Source organism: Eublepharis macularius, chromosome 18 (genome assembly GCF_028583425.1).
Source record: "Eublepharis macularius isolate TG4126 chromosome 18, MPM_Emac_v1.0, whole genome shotgun sequence".
Lineage (NCBI taxonomy): Eukaryota > Metazoa > Chordata > Lepidosauria > Squamata > Eublepharidae > Eublepharis > Eublepharis macularius.
In genome coordinates, this window is record NC_072807.1 from 30,662,268 (window position 1) to 30,679,193 (window position 16,926).

The following is a 16,926-nucleotide window of genomic DNA, read 5'->3' on the forward strand; positions in this document are numbered from 1 at the left end:
CTGTTGTTTCAGACCTAGTGACATACACAGTGCAGTCCTAAGGAGAGTTACTCCAGTCTAAGCTCATTGAAGTCAATGAGCCTGGTGTTCATCTTGTTAGACTGGTAGACAGTACAGTAGCACCTTTAAGACTAAACCAACTTTATTGTAGCATAAGCTTTCGAGAACCACAGTTCTCTTCGTCAGATGCATGCATGTTCTCCCTGACAAAGAGAACTGTGGTTCTCAAAAGCTTATACTACAATAAAGTTGGTTTAGTCTTAAAGGTGCTAGTGGACTCTCTACTATTTTGCGACTGCAGACTAACACGGCTAACTCTGGATCTATGGTCTTGTTAGACTAGTAACTCTGATTTGAAGCCCAGTGCTTTTAAATTTTATTTATTTTAGTTTATTTATAGCCCACCTTTCTCGCTGAAACAGCAGATTACAGAGTACAGAAAGGAGCAGAGGGATAGGATCATATAGTACGGGACATCCAATAAACGATGCAGTAGAACTGGGAGTACAAAATTGAATGACATGGTGAAAAACAAACTTTTACGATGTGCTCAAAAGGAGGAGGCAAAGTTCCTGTTTGGATTTCTCTTTGCATTATCCTAGAATTTTGAGAGATGCTGATAACATTTCATTTCTTAAACAAATGTGCACTTGCTCAGTATCTGTAGGCCTCATATAATGACAGGTCATTTCTATGTATGTGATAATTATGATTGCCTTCCTAAATGTTTTTTTTTGCAAAAAAGAAATCCATAAGATTTGGGTGTGGACTTCAGCCTGAGTACTGTGCACTTTTATGACTGGACGCCTTGGCATTTATTCCCCCCCTCCCATCTCTACATAGTTCAGGGTTCTTTATTATTTTTGAAGGTTATCCATATTGCTTAGCAGTAAACAATGCAGAATCTGTGAGGGGGGGGCACAGTAGCCAAGGTTTTTTTTCTTTCTTTCAGCAAATAGATTATGCTAGCAGAATTGCTTTGCATTGAGCCATTTCCAGGGCTTGCGCCAGCAGTTGGAACCCTTCCAGGGCTAACGGGAGTTTTTTGGGGGCTGTGGGTGGAGAGAGAGGGGGTGGGCGGGGCCAGGATAGCTGGGTAGCACTAATCCAACTATGTGATTTCTCTCTCGTGCGCTGGCTGGCTGTTGCTGCTGCAGCTATTGCTGAAGGGATGGCTGCATACAGCCACCTCCCTGTGCCACCGCTAGCGAAGCTATAGCTCCCTGTTTAACTGTCTCCCCCCCCCACCACCACACACACGCACACAAGCCTGTGGCCGCACCTCTTCCCTCTCGCATGCTGCCTTTACTCCCATGGGCAGGCTGGCTCTTCCTTTCTATCCTGTAAGTGAAGATGTGGCCGTATTGCATGGCTGCGTGACGTCTCTGGCAACACGGTAAGCATCAGCCGCCTGGTCACATGCCGGCCCAGGCAGTAGTGCGGGGCGGGATAGAGGGTGGAAGGTGGGTCTGCTTGTGAGCCATATGGCACTCTTCTTTCCCCTCTCCGGGGCGTGACAGCCGGCTGTAGAAATCGTCGCTGGGGAGCGCTGCCTTCTCTCTGGGAAACTCCTAAACTCTTGAGCCTCTGCGTGTGTCCCCCTCCTCCCTTTCCCTGTCTTGATCAGACTTCCAGGACTCTGAGGGATCGGCGGCCAGCAGGATGCTATTCCCACCTTCTGCGCAAGAGTCTCCGCGCGCCCTCCCAGACGCTAACGACCTGTGCCTCGGACTGCAGTCTCTCAGCCTGCCAGGGTGGGACAGGCCTTGGAGCACCCAGGATTCGGATGCTGCAGCCCAGCAGAGCACGCCGTCTGGTGAGTGAGTCTGCTGACGCACAGCAACAGTTGCTGGATTGCCTTTTGTGTGTGTGTGTGTGTGTGTGTAGCTTCGTAACTAGGAGCCCCTCCCAGCAAAATAGCAGGTGCCCGGCATTCACGGACGGCTTGTTCTAAAATACCAAGGTGCTTTCCCCCCCACAAGAATACCAGAGCAGGTTGGAAGGTGAAGCAGAAACTGGGGGAGGGGAAGGGCCAGGAATTGGCCTTCCTCCTTGCCAAGAATAGAGAGACAAGTTTTTAATAACAATATTCAGTGAATGTATTGATTAATATTATTGGGAAAGGAGTGGAGGCAAGGAAGGAGTATTGCTGGCTTGTTTCACTGATGCGCTTATAGGGCCAGTTTCAGGTGGGTAGCCGTACTGGTCTGTATTAGAAGAGCAAGATTTGGGTTCAGGAGCACCAACTAAATTTCCAAGGCATGAGCTTTTGAGAGCCAACACTCCCTTCAGCTTAGAGGTCTAAAGCTATACTCAAGAATGGGCTTGTCTTGCAGACACGTGTTGTAGTGAGTGGTAGGAAGAATCAACTTATTACCATTGCAGAGACGAGCTTTAGAAAGATACATACAGTGGAAATTGGCTCATAAGCAGGGCAGCTGTAGAACCGTAGGCCTTGAGAGCCAAGCCTTCTGCCTAGGCAAGTTGGAGATGACTCTCGTCTCAGGGCTCCATCCATATTAGAGTGCCTGTTTTGTATCTGTCTGGCTGCTTTAGTCGTTCTGGATGTTGTATTTTTAAACTCTTGGTTTCCCTTGAAACCAAGCTTTGCCTGGACCTGGAACAGGGCAGTGTTAAACACTTGTCCCTTTGGTTATCTGCCCTGCCCTACCTTTTATGCATCACATATTAGAAAGCTACAGAGAAGCAGAACTTGAGAGGCCCAGGTAGGTTTGATATCGGTGCTCTTCAGAGGGGTGATTGGCTAGGTACCTCTCATGATTTTGTGAGCCTGTCTGGATAAGTGAATTCTTTGCTCTTCAGGGTTAAAGCTAAAATTCACAGGTGCTAGCTTGGGAGAGAAGCAGGCCATGGCTGTGTATATGGTGCTTGATGGAGTTCCTAGTAGTTGTGTGCGCTTAAAGATGGTGGCATTAGTAACAGTGTAGCCCCTGAGGGGCTGCGGCTCAGTAGAAGACACTCCTCTGCTTTGCATGTAGAAGGTCCCAGGTTCAATCTTTAGCATCTCCAGGCAGTAGATTATTTGAAAGATCTCTGCCCTGGAGAGCCGCTGCTAGTCTGAGCAGACAAGACTGACTTTGATAGACCAGATTCAGTATACAGCAGCTCCATGTCTGTTCATACCCTTGGGACCTGTGTTTAGAGAAAGCTTGAGTTTCTCCTCCGAAAGAAATGCAAGAAGAAAATGGATGTCGCATGGCAGGAAGCCGTCTTAGGTGGGCAGAAATTAGTCGCAGCAGGCCCATTGACCTGCTGAGGTTTTCTGTGCGGGAAAGTTCAATTTCCTTCACCTTCTTGGCCTCTTGTCTGGTCAGGAGTGGTGGTAAACACTCCACCGTAACAGAGCGGCTCTCGTGCAGTTTCCACAGAGAAACTAGCATGAAGTTGCAAATACCGGCTGCTTAAAGGGCCGGCACTTCTAACAAGAACTCGGTCTGTCAGTGTATGGCAGTCTCACCACTGGGACCTTTGGGCTTTAGATGACATGGAATCCGAGGGTGGCAAGAATTGTGGCGTTCTGTTAGGTGATCTCAAGATATCTGGAAATGTACCGGGAGCAAAAACTGATTCATAAAAGAGGGCCTTGTGGATGCGGTAATGAATTGTGACTGGCTCTGAATTGTTTTAATAGCCTTGACCTCTAGCTGAGGCTTAGAACATCATTGCTTGTCTTGCAACAGACTGTACAGCTGCAGCAGTACGGGGCAGGAGTTGTGTTCAGACATCTTAAGGTGGGGCAGTATTGGCACTTGGCTCAGCTGCTAGCTTCACTTCTGCTTTGGCAGACCTTTGCATGGCAAAGACTGTAGCGGCTGGCTGACCAGGAGCATAAAGGCAGTTTGAAATGGTGTGATACAAACTAAGGAACCAGCCTCTTAGGGTTATCCCCTTCCCTGTTATTCCTCACTGGCAGAAATTTCCATCTAGTACGTGCGCAGTGTTGGAGGCCTCAAACGCTAAACTGTTGTCTTGGACATTCAGTAATATGGTACTTAGCCAGTTCCTCTCCTAATCATCCTTTTGAGTTGAGAATGCTTTTCCCCCTCTCCCGCAGCTGCCTGAACAACAGCCTTTTGCCACTTCAGTAATACTGGCCTGCACTCGATTCCGTTGTGCTTACAAGAGATGCTTTAAAAGTAACGGCAAAATGTACACGCTAAGTACATTTTTGCTGTACTGCAAATGGCAACAAGCTGTAAAAACCTTTCTGCACAATCGCTTTTCTACAGATAGGAGCAGAGTTCATCAGCTTCCAGTAAGTAAAGCTTGTTTGCTCAGGGATGTAAAATGTCAGTTAAGCCAAGCGGTGCTTCAAGAAGCTGCTCTGATACCAAAATACGCTTAGATGGGGAGGGGGGGTGGCGGCTGTGGTATGTTCTTGCTAAATGTTTTTTAAGTGTCATTAACTGGATGGAGGTTACAGGTAAGCCACATTGGTCCAGAGCAAAATCCACAAACTGAAGACTTCTAATTCCTTTTTATGAAGACCAACCAAAATAAACACTGAACAGTGTGCAACTTTTCTGATTAATCAGGAACTGTCCATCCAACTGGATGTTTGGCAGGGGGAGAGAATTTCAGTCCACAGTTGATACCCCCCCCCCTTGCCTGTCTGCTATATGGAATTGCCAAGTAGGTTTGAGCAGATGGGTGGAGCTGGTATTGAATTGTACTGCTTGCCTTCTGGGACAATGTCTGCCTCCAGTTGCAAACGTAAAGCGATTAATTGAATGTATTTTTTAGCCTAGCTAAAGCTGTTCAGGGGGCTGAAATCTGTATCTAGAGGCAAGATTAGGTTGCGGAATGTCCGGTTTTCTTTTTATGCTGCCTCTCTAGGAACCTGCCCAAAGCAGCATACAGAATAGTAAAAATAGAACATTAAAAGATATTAATTTAAAAATGCAGCCTTAAAAACCCCAGCCCGGCCTGAAAACATAGGCTGTCAGAACAGGCCTCTGCCAGCTTAAAATAACAGTTCCCAGACTTAAAATAGTGTTAGAAGATCAAAAGATTTGTGCATGTAGCAAATGCCATCTGCAGGGATTCCTCAAAGAACCAGACTTAGGGTGTGAAAACCTGTGTGAAATAGTCGGGGTGGTGGCCACGCTAGAGAGTTAAAGCAACTGCCTAGTTAAGTCTATGTCAGTGGGTGGCAGGATCCTTGAAGGGGAGGGTAGTAGGTCCAAGATGTTCAAATGTGTGCTGCTTGTGGCTTTCTATCCTGGGTAAATAGGGTGAGATGTGAAAGGAGATAGCCACTAAATCTCCACAAAAATATTCTGGCCGAGAAGGAAAGCGCCTTTCCCAGTAGCAACCCCCTAAACAGTAGTGTGTTCGAACCCTGAATCCAGCCAGTGTCGGCTGTCGTCTTGTGGTATGAAAGGGCTTTGAATCACGTTGCACGAAGACTACCCCCTCCTCCAACTTTTAATTTGGAAGTGCACAATTGCACTTGGACTGGATGGCTGACTTTTATTGTTGTTTTTGTCTTGAGCAAAGTATTATTAAAACAAGCTGGACAGCAAAGGGTGGAGTTGAGACTGGTATTAGGTGAGCGTTGGTTCACTGGTTTTTATCCCCCCCCCCCATCTCCCCTCCTTAAATGTTTCCTGCTCATTAAAGCCTTGCAATGACTTTGCAGAGGCGTGGAAGAGGGAGTGCCAGAGAGAAGCGCTAGTTGCTTTGGTATTATTAAGATTGTCTTTGCTGAAGATATTCTTGGAGGAAGGGGATTCAACAAGCAAGATCAAGGGAGGGACACCTAAGTAGGCGTTTTATGCATCAAAGTCACCAGGGGAAATCGCCTTGACGACACTGCTCTCCTAAGCGAAGACTGGATGCTGTAGGGAAGAGCCCGTTTTCCAACCGACAGCTTCCTTACTGTGTCTTGATGCAGTGGCTGGCATCTTGGCATTGTGCTTGGCACCAGGGCTGCAGCATTACCCAGAGTTTGCCTGAAGACCCTAGCTTATGGGCTCGGAGGAATGGGCCTCGCCAGGGATGGATGCTGTGCTGTTGGTTCTCGGCAGTTTGGAAGCTGCTATAATGACTCAGCGGTACAAATCCTCAGGGAGCTGGCTGGAAGTGCAAAAAGTTAGCAATCATGCTAAAAATACTATTGCTGATCTGCACTCTTGCAGTGCCAGTGTTTGGCTGCTGATGAGCTGGGCACCGGGCACGCAGTGGCTGCTGGGACTTATTCTAAAAGCTCCCGGCTGCTCCTGCATGGAACCATAAATGCTCATGTGTTGCAACTGTGGTGGATCCGTTTATTTTGCTTAATATACCGCTTACAGTGCAGTGAGGCATCTGCCTGGATTCTTTGCAGCCTTCCTATGGAAGTACCATTGTTACTGCTGATGCAGCGAAGCAGGACTTCCCAGGGGCAGGTTTCCCCACATTTTTCCTGCCCCAATCCTGCCAGGGGTCTTTTTCAAGGATTTCTGCTTCAAAAAGTCACGACCCTTCTGTCACTGTCTTCCCCCAGCGAGTGAAGACTTTTTTTGTTTTGTCTGGCATTCCCTCAGTGGTCCCTCATCCCTTCCCTGTGTTTTAATTACTGTTTTATGTGGGTTTAATACTTTTAGTTTTGGTTTTAATTGTTTGTGTATGTTTTTGTATTTTTTTAAAAAACTGCTAGCATCTTTGGTGGCTGTAGTCAGGAAGCAAAGCAGCATAAAAAAAATTGTGTCATTTTTTTAAAAAACTCAAACCAATTCTAAACAGTAAAAAGTCCAGTAGCACCTTTAAGACTAACCAACTTTATTGAGGCATAAGCTTTCAAGAACCACAGCTCTCTTTGTCAGGTGCATCTGACAAAGCGAGTTGTGGTTCTCGAAAGCTTATGCCTCAATAAAGTTGGTTAGTCTTAAAGGTGCTACTGGACTTTTTGCTGTTTTGCAACTACAGACACATGGCTAACTCCTCTGGATCTATGACCAATTATAAAAAACAAACAAACTCAAAATCACTTCAGTCGGCAGGGAATGTTATCTCAGGGACCGAGGAAAGGAAAATGGCTGCTGTGTTGGATTTCATGCTTGTAAGCAAAAAGTATATATGGGATATGAGTAGAGTATTTTGCCCTAGAGGCAGGTGCTGGGTGACACATGTTTGTGTTGGCTTCCACTTGATGTGCACTGCTTTATACAGGAGTGTAAGCTTTTTGTGTACAAGGATAATAAAAAAATGAACATTTCAATAAATGAATATCCTCCTGGGAAGGCTAATGCTATTCATATACATCAGTCCTGGGCAGCAAGAGCTTGTTCTGTGCATAAAGGAAACTTGCCCTAGATGTATATTCAGAATACTTTAGTAAAAAACACACTTGTACCTTTTTTTTGAAGCTAACCAACACATCTTCAAACAGTATAATCTAGAACTCTATCAGGCCTAAATGTTCAAGGGAAGGAGCTTTCAGGGCATGGTTTTAAGCCTGCTTCATAACCCAACAAGTAGAAAGCTTTCGTGTTGTTTTGTGTTTGGTTAGTATTAATAAACATTGCATAGATTTTGCCTCCTAGTGGCTTCCTGCAGCTTTTTTTAAAGGTATGAATTTACAAGGCAGTCCTATAAGTAGAGATGCACCCTTTTGAACGGCCATTGACTTCAGTAGACTTAGGGTCAAACTAGACGTGCAGGGTTCCCCAGACCCAGCTCATGTTCCCCGCAGCCACACAGCAGCTGTGGGGAATGGCTGTTAAAAAAAATAAAAGAGAGCCCAAACGGCCTCAGAACACCCCTGCAGGGGAAAGAAGAGCCCCTGCTTGCCCCCCCCCTGGCCATTTCCTTGTGTCAGAATAGCACAGGAAGTATTTCCCTAATTTTCCTGCTCCGTATGCACAGAATACTCCATGTAGAGCGGTGAAAATAGAGACCCTCTCCTTGCTGTTTGGGAAAAATGGCTTAAGGGGAAGGCAGGAGCCCTTCCTCTCCCCTTAGTAGTGTTCTGAGGCCATTTGGGCTCCCCTTTATTTTTTAACAGCCATTCCCCACAGCTGCTGTGTGGCTGCGGGGAATCCAAACCCAACTCTTTAAAAACCCTTTGTGTCTAGTTTGACCCTGTGCTGTAAATTCTCTGGTCTCATGGTTCAAAGCAGTCATTAGCCCTGTCTTCCCCTTCTAAGATCGTAATGCTTTGGGTTATCTGGCTTTAGTTCGTGAAAAATTCAACCGTCCCCTATTTATTTTACATGCAAAGTTATTTTGCCTGTCATTGAGTGCATTTGGGCTCCTGTATGGGGTAGAAGGTCTATCTGCCACTCCTAATTAGAGAGATTACTTGTAAATTCATACAAGTCTTAATTTCCTGCCAGTGCTAGTTCATCCTCCCCCCTCTTTAACCATTTCTTGTTATAGGAAGATGTCTTGGCAGTGTGCGGTCAGTATCTGCAAAAAGCCTCTTGTTTTTTATATGAATCTGCAAAAATTTCTTCTTGGCCTGGCTTATGGCTGCGTGCCTCTTGTTTTGATTCCCCTCCCCCAGTCTAATTGGAGAAGTTTAGGTTTGTGCAAATGTCCTGTTTGAACCATAATAATGGGGTCTGTTGTACAATCAGAACGTCTGTGCTGCGTGTCCTTAAAGTTAAAAGACGCGGTGCTTTATGTGGGTTTCCTTGCAGTAGAATATGAAAATCCTGATGCTTGGTGCGAGTTCCTCTGTACTTTTCTGCTGCCGCTATAGCAATCATTCCTTGCTAGAAAGTCGGGCTGCTTTTTGTCGTAGGGTCCCTTCAGTCAAATCTCCCCCTTTATTTCCTCCCTACAGTTTTTTGGCCTTCTCATGGTCTGCACTGCATGAATCTCAACCCCTGAGTCATACCTGATTCTGCATAAAAGACAAAATGGAAAGCTCCCCCCCCCCCCCCTGCCAAAATACTGTGGTATCAAGAATGATTCTCTGCACTGACCTTGCTCTGTCGATGCTCTCCGTTCAGGCCTGCGAAGGCCCTCCCTTGCCCCCTGTGTGCCATGGACCCGGCTAGGCTCAGCTCGGGAACACATGGCCTTTGAACATCAGATGTGTTCAGACAGCACATCGTGCTCTTTGTGAGAAGAAAGATGTTCTATATAGATGTTCCCAAACAGCCATCTTGCAGCCGACTCAGGCTGTAGGCTTTAATTAGTAGCGTGCCCTGTTTGAACTCGGTGCTGCTGAATAGACGTGCATGTGTTTGGGGCGGGGGGGGGGGGGGCTGTCAGTGTATAGCATATTGTTGTCATTCTGTACCTGCTTTTGCTTGACTTCTTACCTGCCTGGGTTGCTGTTAAAGTGCTCCTGGGGAAGGCTCAGCTGGTCTTTTCATATACATCACCTGGTCTTATTAACCTTGCTTTTGGTGGAAAGCTGCTTCTCTTCTCTCTTGTTTGCATTTTGTTGCCTTGCTTGTTGCTATTTCTCCCTAAATGCATTTGGGAGAGAGAGGTCTAGGAAGAGAGCATTTTGTTATAGCCGTGAGGATTTTCCTTTCTGGGGTGTTTCTCTCTTTTCTCTCCTCTTTTTTTGCTGGAAGAGGCCTCAAACCCACAAGCTGGTGCCTTCTGAATCACTGGAGTAATTTATCTTTTGATGGAATGAAGTGTGTTCTTCTCTGTGCTTTTTGATCTGATAGGGGGGGGGGAAACAGGCTTTTCCCATAGTGGGTCTCTGCTGCATTTATTAAAACAGCTGAGTCACAAATGGTGGTGTCTGGCCCGCTGCCAGCTTTGGGGAGTGGCTGTTCTTGGGCAGAGCAGGATAGTGTCTGATTACAGAAAAGACCTGCTTCATTCTCCTTCTATGAGATGTCTCTCTGGATTAGGAAGTGTGTACACGGGAGACACTGTGAGTTCAGGTAGCTGCATACCAAAAATCTGTAAAAATCTGACTGTTCCATCTTTCTTGAAGCTTATTCTGCAGATGTCACTGAGAAAACAACCATGTGTGTGTGTTCTCTGGAGCCTTTACAGTGTGGTTTGATACTAGTCCTGGAGCCCAAGAACTCCGAACTAAATTGCTATCTTGCCTCGTGAATGCAAATTTCCTAGACCGTTTGGAGAAAACCGTAGTACGTTACGTTTTATGCTGAAAGTGGTAAGCGTGTAAACCTCAAAAATCAGTCTCCGTACCCTGTAGAAAGGTGTATCTTCCATATCATCTCCTCTGAACCAGCCAGATTTGTTAGCAGTTCAGTTGGCTGTTAGCTCCGACAGTGTACTCTCGAGACTGCGGTCTGCTTTCATGTAGCTAATATTCTTAAGCTGGACTGTGGAATTAGAACAACGGTGCTGTAACAAGAGGGGGAAACTGCTTCATGGGGGTTGAGCTGTCTGGGCTCTGTAATTAAACGGTTAGCTTAAACTGTGCCACTGGTTTAAGCTAGTTTATTTACTTTCATGCCAATTTGTGTTGATCACCTTGGTTGGTGAGTGACGAATGGGTCAACCTGGGGTTCAGAAGGGGGCACTCGAGATGAGGCTGTCTTTCCAAAAGGTGTTGGGGCTTTTCAGATGGGGGATGGATTTCATTTCTGGTTAAAAGGGAGGTGGAAGGGGAAATCGAGTTCCTTCAGGAAGCTGGTTTATGAAAAGCAATGTAACAGAAACTTAGATGAAGTGTGTATATTTCAGATTAGAACGTGACTTAAGTTGATTTAAAAAAGGGGGGGGTGATTTTTTTGCCAAACAGATTGTCTTAGCAAGTAAAAAATTTTAACATCAGAAGCTTGAAACCAGCCATTAAGAAGAAAGGTGGCGAAATATGGCATAGAGAGCTAAATTATTTACTGTATTCCCTAAAGAAGTGGATGGGATGCTTCTTTAGGGAACAATCACAGCCCCCTACACCTGAACCAATTTTTTTTAAAAGGAGGGCACCTGAAAAACTGTTTCAGCTCTATCATGTTGAAGTTTTAGAGCTACTTGACGAATTATTTGACAAAGTTCTTGAACATGGATGTGTTGACATCTCTTCACTAATATGTTGCTGAAAATCCTCCCACGTCTGAGCTTTGAAAAATAATTAAGAGAATGCCAGTCCTTTTAAAAAGCCACACACCCCTCCCCAGTCCATTAAGCTAGGTTCCATCCTAGTTAAATTGGTAGAAAGTTAAAAGTAAAACTTCCCAAAGTGTGGAAGATGCTGCCTGTGTCGTAAGCCTTTCAGTTCCTGCAAAAGACAAGCGTTGCTTTATCCGTCATTGGATTGCCAATATAGATATTGCATACTCAAACTTGTAAAAAAGGTTTTGAACTTTTACTGTTTCAAAGGTTCTTAAGCTACTCTTGAGAAGGTGTGGAATGGTAACTGCACACGCGTGAAGCTGCCTTATGTTAAGTCAGATGTCTATAAACATCAGTATTATCTACACTAAGAGTCCTCAGCATGGTGCCATGGCACCCACTGACAGCTTTCCTGGTGTGCTCCCTAGTTTTTTTAGAAGGTGGGTGGGAACCAGGTAGCTCCCTTGCCCAGCAGGGCTTCTGATTGGCTGCTTGAGATATGATTGGCTGTGCAGATGTTGTTTCGGCAGCAGCTTCCACCCCACTGTTTTATTCTCTTGCTCCTCTTTCCCAGTGTATTTTTTTAAAAAATTACCCCTCTTCTCCCCTGCACTTGGGTTTTGTGTGTATGTGTGCATGCGCATGGCGCTCCACCTCTGTGGCAGCCATTTTGTGGTTGCGCCCACCCCGTCTCAGGCTTCCAAAAGTGTTAATCTTTTCTGGGATGGCTTTGATTTAACTGAGTCACTGTTATTGTACTGAAAAGTTTCTTTTAGGAAATATCCAGTGGGAGGAGGATAAGGGAATGCGAGCATCTTCTGTAAGGTTGAATTCCTGTATCCAAAGAAACTGCTTTGAACAAGGAAGAGTTGAAAACCGAGCTTTTAAACTCTAATAAAGATGCTGAGTTCTTGCTAATTTGATGTTGCGTGGTGACCTGTTCCCTCAGGACCCCCGGAACAAAAATCACTGGCCGCCTGTGTACTTGGTGACTGGAATAAGTTTCCCCAGAGCTTGCCATAATTGTCCTAAGGAACACCAGAGAGTCAATAACCAGGATTTTTTTTAAAAGAGTCTTGAGTTTCTCTACGTTTCTGTGCTAATTTGCCATCAAAACTTCTTATCCTCAATCGTGATCAAATTAGGGGCTCACTGCATTAGCAGGTTGGTTGCGTTCTATATGACAAAGCTACCCGAGGAGCTGCCAAAGCAGCTCCAAGCCAAATGTATTGTACCCTCACCAGATACAGAGTTTATGTTAGCCATTAACAAGGAAGACTTGACTTGGTGCACAAATACATCAAGATCTTTATGCAAACAAAAATGAATAAAGAGGATCTTTATGCAAAAAATAATGGGTTTAGCAATACTACGGTAGCATAAATAAGGCCAAAAGGGACCAGAGAATCATTTTGGACTTGTGCCGGATGCATTCTCTGTTTTTGAACTTGGATGTTTGGAGTTTTTGGGGAACTCGGTGTCAACACTATGTAGACCTTGCTCTGTGGGCAAAACGGAGTGTGTGGTTGCCAGAGAGGCCTTGGAGTATACAAAAGCGCCACTTCCTAACATTACAGAAGTTTAAGGACACTGCATGTTTCCAAGAATATCTCTGAGCTCATGAGGGCTAGAAACTGGTTTTTAATGAGAGGCGACATTCTTGAGACTTTGCCGGTCTTACCAACTGAGCTTTTGTTTGTTTGATACTCTTTGCAGGGCAAAACTCAGGGAGACAACCCGGTTAGTAGGAGCAAACAGAAACAAAGCCGGGAATATAACAATATGTATCTCTATTCTATTAAAGTGCATTTAAGTGCAAATAGCAAAAGTGTTATAAACAGTGTACATAAAGCAATAAATATATCAATCACAATCCGTCAATGTCCATATATACATTCCACAATGGGAGATCCCAGGAAGGGGAGGTGGAGTTCCAGTTGGAAACAAATTTCCAGGAGAGTTCATAAATAATTAAAAGTCATAATCCATGCATGATGAAACCATTAATGCCGACGGTCCAATGTGTGCACTGATGTTTCCAATCCCGTTTCGTGGCAAAAAGGCACTTCTTCATGGGCATATATCTTCTGGAAAGTAGTAACTCCCGGTCCAACACACTCCCGGATCCAATACACAATCAAAAATTACGACGGACATCCAATACACAATCAAAAATTACGATGGACATCCGTCGTAATTTTTGATTGTGTATTGGATCCGGGAGTGTGTTGGACCGGGAGTTACTACTTTCCAGAAGATATATGCCCATGAAGAAGTGCCTTTTTGCCACGAAACGGGATTGGAAACATCAGTGCACACATTGGACCGTCGGCATTAATGGTTTCATCATGCATGGATTATGACTTAATTATTTATGAACTCTCCTGGAAATTTGTTTCCAACTGGAACTCCACCTCCCCTTCCTGGGATCTCCCATTGTGGAATGTATATATGGACATTGACGGATTGTGATTGATATATTTATTGCTTTATGTACACTGTTTATAACACTTTTGCTATTTGCACTTAAATGTACTTTAATAGAATAGAGATACATATTGTTATATTCCCGGCTTTGTTTCTGTTTGATACTCTTTAGCAGTAAAGCCCCCTTTTCATGAAAGCAAGCATATTTTTCTCTGTGCTCATAAAGGATGAGTAAAGGGAATGCCGATGTCTTGGCAGTGCCGTCACGTTTCGAAACCAAGCTTTGCTGCAAGGGTGTAGCTGGAATAGACAGCCTTCAGTAGGTGTTTGGCCAGGCAGTGCTGTGTGACTGTTGGTAGTGATACACACGTAGGAGGGCAAGGGAATGGGTGAGATCTCCTGAGGGAAGAGAGCAACCTTTGAAAGAGCAACCATGTGCAGTTTGAGAAGACTTTTATCCATTGACCCGTCAGTTTTGTCTTTGAGCTCAAAACATTACGGGTGATAGCCAAGCCTCTGCTGGGTGCTTGCTTCAGAGCTGTCCACGGTGGCTGAAAGATGAGGAAGCAGAGGTATTGTAATGCTTTAAAGAGGGCTGTGTGGGAGATTCCCATATTATTTGACATATGTGTGGAGTTCCTAGATAATGGGACTTTATTTGCAGCATAATAGTCTTAACTTGGAGCAAAATGGGTGTGCCTGGGTATCTAGTTACCTAAGTGGCCACAACCTGTGGGTCAACTCTGCTATGACATTTTTGGCTTCCTTTTTTGGAAGGACTTGCTGTTAGTTAGCGTTTAGCATACATATGTGAAGCGCAAAGGTACTGGTCCACCTGTCTTCTTAGAGATGCCGAGGAATGGCACAGTTATTCATTTTTAGAGAGGCTTCCTTTGGAGTGCAAGCAGGTTCTAAGAGACTTTCCCTATAGAAATTTTTCCTTCTCTGTCCGCCTGACCTGGCCTTTCCTGTCGGTCAGTTTTCCAATGTTTCATGTGCACTCATGACATAGAGTCTGCCCCCTGCTAATGAGGTCATGATGTTTGCTCCTCCTCCTTCCTGTCACGCAATGTGGTGTCACTTCCTGTTGTTAATTGCAACGGAATAGTTGTTACGCTGCCATCTGGTGGGTGAAAAGTAGATCCCAACTCTGGAATGGTTGAAGATGTTTGTTCTGCGCTGTCTGGGATGGGACTTGAGTGTGCATTGTGCCCAGTGCAGGAGTCTAGCTCCTGAGACACTGCAAAATATAGGTGGTAGGGTGCCATGTGCATTGATGCATAGGCTGGCATGGTGGAGGACAACTAAAACTTCTTACGTAGTTCGCAGCATTGTTTACATCCGTGAGAACATGGTGGGTAGATGAGGTGCACCTACATTGGAGTAATCCAGCATAACCCTGTGGATGATGCCCTGCTATTTGCAGGTTTAGAGAATGGGATGGAATTTTGCATTCCAGGTGATTTGTCCCTGAGCTGATGTGCGTTGCCTGGTTAATGGGAGCAGTGGATGATCCATCAGGTGCATATGAATCACGAGTTCTTGCTTCGTTTTACAGTCCTTAACATGCTTGGCAATCCTCTGGGGAAGCCGCCTTTGGGTTTCTTGTCGCTGGATCCCATCGGCTCTGAGCTGATGGACAATCTTTCAACCCCAACTCTGAGGAACTCCCATTTGGACAGCGCTCGCTCGCTCCTGTTTTCACGCTCCAGTAGCCCTGCAGACTCCGACACCAGTGGATTCAGCTCAAGCTCCGACCACCTTTCAGACTTAATTGTAAGTGTGGCTCCTTTCATTGGGGAAAGGAGGGGGAAGTCAGGGCAAAGCAGAGCAATGCAAAGTTTTACAGAAATGCTGACTGATTCCGCATACGTTGGATAATGCACTTTCAATGCACTTTATCAATCGTTTGAGGTGGATTTTTTGTTCCGCACACAAAAAAATCCATTCCAAATGATCTATAAAGAGGATTGGAAGTGCATTATCCAACGTGTGTGGAATCACAGGCTGGCTAATGGGGTTTTGGAGAGAAGCACCCAAGGATATTGCTTCCTTTCCCTTCAGATCATTGAGAAATGGAGCGGGGGTGGGGGGGACATTCGAGCAAATGGTTTGTTCCCCAGTTTCTCTTTTATCTAGGCCTGACTGATCCCTCTTGAAAGTATTGGGTGCTATGAGAGAAGGCACAGAACCTGCAGTAGAAACTTGCTTCGGATGGTTTATAAAGGAGTGTAGAATCCTAAACTCTGTCACTTTGGACTCAGGGCCAAGCTACAAGTCATGAATGACACTTGAACGGCAAGTGAACAGACTCACGTGTATTCCTCCCTGTTCACTTGCACTCCACTTGCACTCCACTCGATTACGTAGCCAAGTGGAGTGCAAGTAAACAGGGAGGAATACACGTGAGTCTGTTCACTTGCTGTTCAAGTGTCATTCATCACTTGTAGCTTGGCCCTCAGTCTTCCGGATCATTGATCTGCCAGACCTGGATGAGAAATGTTAGGAAATTCTAGGACTTTTTTGTTGTGTTTGTAAAAGGCAAGGAGTGCTATAACTTGTGGATCAAAGGAGCGTTTTTACTGCTCTAAAATTGGGAGGGATTACAGATTAGTTTAGGAGATGCAAAGGGTTTGAAATCGGCAGTTTTGTGTTTTCTTTTTTCTTTTAAAGAGAGATGCTTTCTTCTTTATTTTAAAAAGAGAGGTGGTAACTAGAAACTAGATGTGTCATTACTGTGAGATATATACCTTACACACTGTAATACTCAATTTGGATGTGCTTCTAGCTGGAGTATTTAGAATGTGGATTTGTTAAGACATAGAATAGGGAAAGGGACCATTAGGATATATTTTTATTTATGTCATTTATAGTCCACCTTTCTCACTGAGACTCAAGGCGGATTACACAGTGTGAGATTAGTACAGTCGGTATCAAGGACATTTCCATAAACAATGCCATAGGGTAAATAAACACAAGTTCACAAAGACATGGCAGTAGCAAGAATCCAATACAGAGTTGACTGCTGTGGTTTTTCTTATTCTCCCCCCGCCACACAAAGACACACTAAATTTTTATTTACATCATGTATAGTCCACCTTTCTCACTGAGACTCAAGGTGGATTACGATGCAGTAAGAGCATTATAATACGTAACAGTTACTCCATAGTGACTATGAAAAAACACTGCACAAAAAAAATCACTGCTCTCATTGATGTTTCTGGCCCTTACACCTCTAGAGAAGCTTCTTAAGTAGGATCATTAAAGATCAGACTCTACACGAATACAAGACCCCAGTTCTCTTTTTTTATCCCAAAGATCATGACAGTTGGTTATTTTCCAAGAGCCAAATGAAACTCCAAATTATTACTGTTGAGTCAGGCATCCTGCATTATTAGCTGTATCATGACAGCAGCCAGGTTCACATAAATGAGTGGCACACTGTAGCTGAGTGGAGCCCAAATACACTCACGAGCAATCGCCCCTTTAGTTCAA

The 16,926-nt window shown here is 44.8% G+C and overlaps 1 protein-coding gene across 3 annotated transcripts in view; it reads left to right on the top strand.

Moving 5' to 3' along the window:
* Positions 1-1,358: 1,358 nt before the first annotated feature.
* The window catches only part of CPEB1 (cytoplasmic polyadenylation element binding protein 1), a 33,765-nt gene continuing 18,197 nt past the window's right edge, over positions 1,359-16,926 (top strand). The window contains exons 1-3 of one of the 3 annotated variants that reach the window (XM_055002746.1): positions 1,359-1,396; positions 1,628-1,816; positions 14,990-15,207. In XM_055002746.1, coding sequence (XP_054858721.1) covers positions 1,663-1,816; positions 14,990-15,207 — 372 coding nt within the window. In that variant the 5' untranslated portion in view covers positions 1,359-1,396; positions 1,628-1,662. Of the gene's footprint in view, positions 1,397-1,627; positions 1,817-2,718; positions 2,731-14,989; positions 15,208-16,926 lie in introns of those variants that run through there. The other 2 variants (XM_055002747.1, XM_055002745.1) reach the window with 2 other exon arrangements.